Source organism: Podarcis melisellensis, assembly GCF_964234715.1.
Source record: "Podarcis melisellensis genome assembly, chromosome: 13".
NCBI classification, from domain to species: domain Eukaryota; kingdom Metazoa; phylum Chordata; class Lepidosauria; order Squamata; family Lacertidae; genus Podarcis; species Podarcis melisellensis.
This window is the reverse complement of record NC_138545.1, coordinates 28306204-28313974: the sequence shown is the minus strand read 5'-3', so window position 1 is coordinate 28313974 and position 7771 is coordinate 28306204. Positions and strand designations below refer to the sequence as shown.

The 7771-nt window shown below is 53.8% G+C and overlaps 1 protein-coding gene across 1 annotated transcript; it reads right to left on the bottom strand.

Annotated features, from left to right (window-relative positions):
* Window positions 1-385: 385 nt before the first annotated feature.
* On the bottom strand, window positions 386-7472 carry RPL19 (ribosomal protein L19). Its single transcript, XM_081886551.1, has 6 exons — window positions 7328-7472; window positions 5276-5382; window positions 4530-4652; window positions 4217-4337; window positions 3776-3886; window positions 386-567 (listed from the first exon to the last, which is right to left on the bottom strand). Exons 1-6 carry the CDS (start codon window positions 7330-7332, stop codon window positions 444-446), a joined length of 591 nt encoding a protein of 196 aa, XP_081742677.1. The 5' UTR covers window positions 7333-7472; the 3' UTR covers window positions 386-443.
* Between the last annotated feature and the right edge of the window lie 299 nt (window positions 7473-7771).

Genomic DNA, 7771 nt, shown 5'->3' with positions numbered 1-7771 from the left:
ACTGGGTTGAATGTCCACATAGGGCTTTAGTGTCCCAACAAGTGTATAGGAAATCATCTGAAACTATAACTACTCTCCCCTAAAGCAGATATAAATTATGTAGCGCATAAGGCACACGAGCTGCATCACTAGAGTAAAGCCTCTAGTTTGAAGCCAACAAGGTTTAATTGTTAGCAAATGATGAGCATGCACACTTGTTCGGGAAACATGAAACAGAAAATTAGAAACCAACTTACAGAAATATTTCAACCAACCCACCTTGAGTAATTGTACAAGCTTTGTGGACAAAGATTTAGGCCAAGCTGCCATGTTACCCTCCCCCCCATGGGCATTTATTCTAAGATCATCCTCCCACTTATCTAGGAAAAGCTACTAGACACAGATGTGTTGTTAAGAGATTTATTAGATACCCTTTGAGCACTATGTACACTGAAAGGCAGAAGTTATTTCTTAGTTTCTTCCTCCTTGGACAGGGTCTTGATGATCTCTTCCTTCTTGGCTTGCAGGCGTTCTTCACGGCGCTTACGGGCCTCCTTGGTCTTGGACCTACGGGCTTCAGCCTGGTCACTGAAAAGCAAAGGAAGGCCCGTGAAAAGCACAGCAACAACAGATTCACTTCATTGCTGTCGCCAAATTCACCGAGTATGTACAGTGGTGCCCCGCTAGACGAATGCCTCGCAAGACGAAAAACCCGCAAGACGAAAGGGTTTTTCGGTTTTTGCGACGCTTCGCTAGACGATTTTCCCTATGGGCTTGCATCGCAAGACGAAAGCCCATAGGGAAATCTCGGGGACCTTTTTTTAAATGCTGGCGGTGGGGAGCAAAGCCTTCCCCCCCCTCCGGACTTCAGAAGAGGTCCAGGAAGGCCGGCGGGGGCGAAAGGCTTTGCTCCCCACCGCCAGCATTTTAAAAGCGGTCCGGGATAGCAGGGAAGCGCTTCCCGCTATCCCGGACGGCTTTTGAAGGCAGGCAGGGGTGCAAAGACTTTTGCCCCCCCTGCCTGCCTAACCGGGGGCTTTTAAATCGCCCCGGGACTGTCCGGGGCGATTTAAAAGCCCCCGGACGGCTTTTGAAGCCTCCCCCCCGCCCGGCTTCGGGGCATCATCCCGATGCCGGGCGGTGGGGCAGGAACGCCTCCCCCAGCCGCCCGGCTTCGGGGCATCGTCCCGATGCCGGGCGGTGGGGCAGGAACGCCTCCCCCAGCCGCCCGGCATCGGAACGATGTCCCGAAGCCGGGCGGCCGGGCGGGAAAGCCTCCCCCCCCGCCCGGCTTCGGGGCATCATCCCGATGCCGGGCGGTGGGGCAGGAACGCCTCCCCCAGCCGCCCGGCTTCGGGGCATCGTCCCGATGCCGGGCGGTGGGGCAGGAAAGCCTCCCCCAGCCGCCCGGCATCGGAACGATGTCCCGAAGCCGGGCGGCCGGGCGGGAAAGCCTCCCCCCCCCCGCCCGGCTTCGGGGCATCGTCCCGATGCCGGGCGGTGGGGCAGGAACGCCTCCCCCAGCCGCCCGGCATCGGAACGATGTCCCGAAGCCGGGCGGCCAGGCGGGAAAGCCTCCCCCCCCCGCCCGGCTTCGGGGCATCGTCCCGATGCCGGGCGGTGGGGCAGGAACGCCTCCCCCAGCCGCCCGGCATCGGAACGATGTCCCGAAGCCGGGCGGCCGGGCGGGAAAGCCTCCCCCCCCCCGCCCGGCTTCGGGGCATCGTCCCGATGCCGGGCGGTGGGGCAGGAACGCCTCCCCCAGCCGCCCGGCATCGGGGCATCGTCCCGATGCCGGGCGGTGGGGCAGGAACGCCTCCCCCAGCCGCCCGGCTTCGGGGCATCGTCCCGATGCCGGGCGGTGGGGCAGGAAAGCCTCCCCCAGCCGCCCGGCTTCGGGGCATCGTCCCGATGCCGGGCGGTGGGGCAGGAACGCCTCCCCCAGCCGCCCGGCATCGGAACGATGTCCCGAAGCCGGGCGGCCGGGCGGGAAAGCCTCCCCCCCCGCCCGGCTTCGGGGCATCGTCCCGATGCCGGGCGGTGGGGCAGGAACGCCTCCCCCAGCCGCCCGGCATCGGAACGATGTCCCGAAGCCGGGCGGCCGGGCGGGAAAGCCTCTCCCCCCCCCGCCCGGCTTCGGGGCATCGTCCCGATGCCGGGCGGTGGGGCAGGAACGCCTCCCCCAGCCGCCCGGCATCGGAACGATGTCCCGAAGCCGGGCGGCCGGGCGGGAAAGCCTCCCCCCCCCGCCCGGCTTCGGGGCATCGTCCCGATGCCGGGCGGTGGGGCAGGAACGCCTCCCCCAGCCGCCCGGCATCGGGGCATCGTCCCGATGCCGGGCGGTGGGGCAGGAACGCCTCCCCCAGCCGCCCGGCTTCGGGGCATCGTCCCGATGCCGGGCGGTGGGGCAGGAAAGCCTCCCCCAGCCGCCCGGCATCGGAACGATGTCCCGAAGCCGGGCGGCCGGGCGGGAAAGCCTCCCCCCCCGCCCGGCTTCGGGGCATCGTCCCGATGCCGGGCGGTGGGGCAGGAACGCCTCCCCCAGCCGCCCGGCATCGGAACGATGTCCCGAAGCCGGGCGGCCGGGCGGGAAAGCCTCCCCCCCCGCCCGGCATCGGGGCATCGTCCCGATGCCGGGCGGTGGGGCAGGAACGCCTCCCCCAGCCGCCCGGCTTCGGGGCATCGTCCCGATGCCGGGCGGTGGGGCAGGAAAGCCTCCCCCAGCCGCCCGGCATCGGAACGATGTCCCGAAGCCGGGCGGCCGGGCGGGAAAGCCTCCCCCCCCGCCCGGCTTCGGGGCATCGTCCCGATGCCGGGCGGTGGGGCAGGAAAGCCTCCCCCAGCCGCCCGGCATCGGAACGATGTCCCGAAGCCGGGCGGCCGGGCGGGAAAGCCTCCCCCCCCGCCCGGCTTCGGGGCATCGTCCCGATGCCGGGCGGTGGGGCAGGAACGCCTCCCCCAGCCGCCCGGCATCGGGGCATCGTCCCGATGCCGGGCGGCCGGGCGGGAAAGCCTTTGTCCCCCCTGCCTGCCTTCCCAGGGGCTTTTAAATCGCCCCGGACAGCGGAGAAGTCCTCCGCTGTCCCGGGCGATTTTAAAATGCCGCCCGCCAGAAGAGGTCGGGGGAAGGCTTTTTCCATAGGAACGCATTAATTGATTTTCAATGCATTCCTATGGAAAACCGTGCATCGCAAGACGAAAAACTCGCAAGACGAAGAGACTTGCGGAACGAATTAATTTCGTCTTGCGAGGCACCACTGTATATGAATCCAGAATTCAGATTTGTCTGCAGTCCGACAGCTGGAACATTTGAAGAGAACTTTTGTCCCCTCCCTAACAACTATTGTTGCCTATTTCATTGTTTTTAATATAGAGTGCAAGCTACCTAGTGGTAGTTTAAATTTATTTTTGGAGCATTTTTATCCTGTTTACTAACCAAACATTTCCCCATAGAATTAACTTGGAGGGAACAATGAAACATCACTTCCCAACTCAGTGATGGAGCCAGACAATCAAGATGAAGGAACCCCTTCAAGGGAAGCCTCATGGCAAGTAACAGAAGAGTAAAGAGAGCAAACTCTAATACCTCAGATGACTCACCACTGTAAGTTGATTACTTGTGGAGTTTGTGCTATACCTCTCATTCTTCAGCCCTCAACACCTTTTTATTGCTACCTTAAGAATTTTAGTACTGCTATGCCAAGAACAGGACTTTATTCAGGGAGGAGAGCAAAGGAGGGAAATGACTTTACTCAAAGGAAGCAAGTGTCCAGTAGCAAAATGAGAAAACACTTACGCCAGAAGCTTCTTGCGAGCCTTGTCTGCCTTCAGCTTGTGGATGTGCTCCATCAGGATCCGCTTGTTTTTGAACACGTTACCTTTCACCTTCAAGTACAAGCTGTGGTACCTGGAAAAGATGGCAGAAACAGCAAGGGCTGAGTATGGCACTCCATAGCTCTGAATAAATATTAACGCCTTAACAGAAAGCAACGTCCCCTAGACATACTGTAAGTGGCTTTGCCTTGTCATCAAGTATGTGGGCTCCATAATCCTTAAATCCAATTTAAATGAACTCTGAAACCTAGCACACTATTCAGTAAGCCTTCCATAAACTAGCATGGTTTGGCTCTCACCACTGGAATAGACGCATATAAAAAGTTGGCCACATTACAGGCAGAAAATGCCAGAGATGCTTCAGGTGACAAAACCGACAAATGTATTTGTTTGCCAGACTTACATATGGCGATCAATCTTCTTGGATTCCCTGTATCTGCGAAGCAGACGTCTCAAAATCCTCATCCTTCTCATCCAAGTAACCTTCTCAGGCATACGTGCATTGGCTGTACCTTTTCTCTTACCTGGAAAGCAAAGGAAAATGTTAGGCAGAATGATTCAGTGATCTGTGCTAAGAGTACAAAAATGTTTGCATTTCTGCAAAAGCCTCCCAAGTGTAGAATTAAAGATATCTGATGCCTTGTTTCATTAGATCTGCCTAAACTAAACTGCCTCTAAATTGGAGATTCTCAAAATTGATGGAAACCAGCTCTTACCAATGCCCATGTGCCTGCCCTTGCGGCGAGCCAAAGTGTTTTTCCGGCACCGTGCTCGTGAGTGGACGGTAACTGGCTTGCGGATTATCAGGCCATCTTTGATCAGTTTCCTGATCTGTTGACCTAGAAGACAAGAGAAAACAATAATCAGAAAGAATAACTAATATGACCAAGGAGAACCTGCAAATCTATTTTCACGTAGGTAAGCAAAACTATGTTTATGCCAATGTCTACATTTCTGTTTCCAAGTTAAAATCCACCTGATTCACAGACTGTCTATTTTCTGATCTGTTGAATTTACTAAAGACATGTAAGCTAAGGAAGGTCTATGTAACAGAGTAAGAAAGTGCTACTAAGCTAGTGGCTTGCACTATGAACAGATGTTTGCCATGGTTTTAAACAAAACCGATTACAGTGGTACCTTGGTTCTTGAATGAAATCCATTCCAGAAGCCCGTTCGGCTTCTGAAATATTTGAAAACCGAGGCACAGCTTCCCATTGGTTGCAAGAGCTTCTTGCACTCAGCGGAAGCTGCGCCACACATTCAGGTTATGAAAAACGTTGAAAAATGGAAGCATTTACTTCTGGGTTTTCAGTTTGAGAACCAAAACGTATGAGAACGGAGGCATTTGGAAACCGAGGTTTCACTGTATCAGCAAAAACTAGCATCTGCTACAAGAAGTACCAACAGTGTAAGCAAGCTGTACATACTCATATATTCTGTGACATGGCAAATGTTCACTTACGGGAGTTGGCATTTGCAATTTCATTGGTCTCGTTGGGATCCAACCAGACTTTCTTCTTGCCACAGCGCAGGACGCTGGAGGCCAGCCTCTTCTGAAGCCTTAGCATACTGAGGACAAAAATACAAGGTTAGAGATTTCACAGAACAGCAAAGAAGTTATCCTGACTTGTGGAGATATTAGATGGGAGTGTTATTCCAAAGTAGCAAAAGTTAGCTGCTCATCTGCATAACTAAAATAAGCAAACTATACAGGACTCTGAGCAATGAGCCTAGACACTGGGAACCTAATCTAGGCTCTCCCCACAAAGACCCCACTAATTTTGGTATCGGTGGTACAAAGTGGGGGAAAAACAGGAAATACTGGGGTGCGCAGCAAGTTAAGTCTATATGTCCAGTCCAGTACCCTGATGAGTATATAACTACCCTCCTTTCAGTCAGATCAATCATTCAATGTGTGCCACCTCTGCCACTCTAATCAGTGCCATGATTAGAAACAGTGAAGATCAAATTTGAGATTTTGATTTATTTGACATTTTATTTGTATTCCTGCAAAGAGAATTTAATCTGATTTTAGCCCAATTACTCTGAGAGGAAAAACAGGTTTGCTGCATGAGGACTCCTTCCTATAACTCCAGTGCACATTTTATTAACATAACACAGTACTGATAAAAGTACAGTACAGGATATCAAAATCCAATAGTATTATTTATTAAGACATTTTTGAATCATGAGTGGGTTATTGTGATAGTAAAGCAACAGCCACCAACCATCTGCAAACCCTGGTACACCTTTATAACATTTGTAATAACTTTTTTTGCTTTGGTGATTTGTCATGTCAGAGATTCAGATGTGTATGCAAGAGAGAGATTAGGGTTTGGATATTCTAACACTTGCATAGCCATGGAACACACCGGGCAGCCTTCAACTGACCACTCTCCTCTCATGAAACACTATCTGCACTATGGGCAAGGGGGTGTGATTATCTTCCAGAAAGGCTGAAAATTTTATGGAAACAATGCATGCGAAGCAGAAGCATTGAGAGCCAGTGTGGTAAAGTGGTTAGTGGCATGACTTGGACTTAGGAAGCCAGGGTTCAATTCTTCGTTATACATCTTTGGGTGCCAGGGAAAAACATTCCTTTTCAACCAGGCTTTTGGCTGATTAACAGTGTATGCCATTTTAAATGTGTTTGTGGGGGTGTGTGTTATGGGTTTGCTTCTTTATTTTGCTCACTTTTATTATGTATTTTGTGTTTTTTATCTTGTATTTTTATGCTGTGAACTGCCCTGAGATCTTCAGATAAAGGGAGGCAGATTTAATAAGCATATAAATAAATTCCCTATTTGGTTGTGAAGCTGACTGGGTGACCCTGTGAGCCAGTGACTGCCTGCCAGTCTAACCCATCCCACAAGGTTGATTGTGGGGATTAAACGAGGGGAGCCACGAACGCCACATTCGAGTTCCTCGAAGGAAAGAAAATGGGATATAATTGCAACAAATAAATATCCCCCCCTCCTTTTGTTGCGATGCTCCCGACTAAACATTAAGAAAGGACTTTCTGGCAGGAGCTGTTCCGACAATGGGAAGGGTCTCCCTCGGACGATGTGACGGCCTCTCTCCTCACTTTCTAATTGGAAGTTGTGTAGAGGCCATCGGCCAAGGTTGCGATCCCTGGACTAGAAAGGGCTGGACTAGATGACCCATGGGGGTGGACCTCCCTTCCAGCTCTACAATTCTATGATCCTCAATGGCTTCCCTCCGTTTTCGGACCCCAACTCGCCAATTTGGCTCTTCCGGCCCCTCGTGGCGGCCGCGGAGGCTCCTCCCCTTTCGAACCCCCAGCCGCCGCCGCCTCCCCCTTCACGCGCTACTAGGCCGCGTCTCCCAACCGTCCCTCCGTAACGGTGTCGCGCGCCCTCAACGAAACAGCCCCTCTCTATTGGCTTTTGTTCTCTCCCCTTCCTTCACTCGTCGAGCCTCGACCTTTCCCCCCCCCCAACTCCTCACGGAGACTGAAGGCCCCCCCGCCGCCTACTACTCCGCAGCTCCTCACCTCATGGCGGCGGCGCCGACGGCACTAAAAAGAAAGAGAGGAAGGAAGCGCGCACTGGCCAGCCTACTAGTCGACGCGTCAGTGGGCTGTACCACTCAGCCCTCTCTTCCCTTTTCACTCCGCCTTCATCGACTCGCCTTCGGTCCCCACCAGGATTGAAACTTCACGTTAAACGACAACCTGGAGGAAAATGTGAGAGTTAAGGAGGCTGGGGTAAGCGGTTTAAACAACAGGAACAACAAATTCTGTTTCCCCCCCCCATGGAGCTGAGAGTAGTATGGCCTAAAGCTCAACTGCGCCTGCGCGGATGTCTAGGCGTATGCTCGCGTGGGGAGGCGCTTCCGGGAGGGTTTTGCGCCTGAGCCAAGAGAGAGCGTTTTGCGCATGCCCGGAAAGATTATGCCATAGTTTTGCTGTGAAGTGCTTGCAGAAAAGAAACTAGTG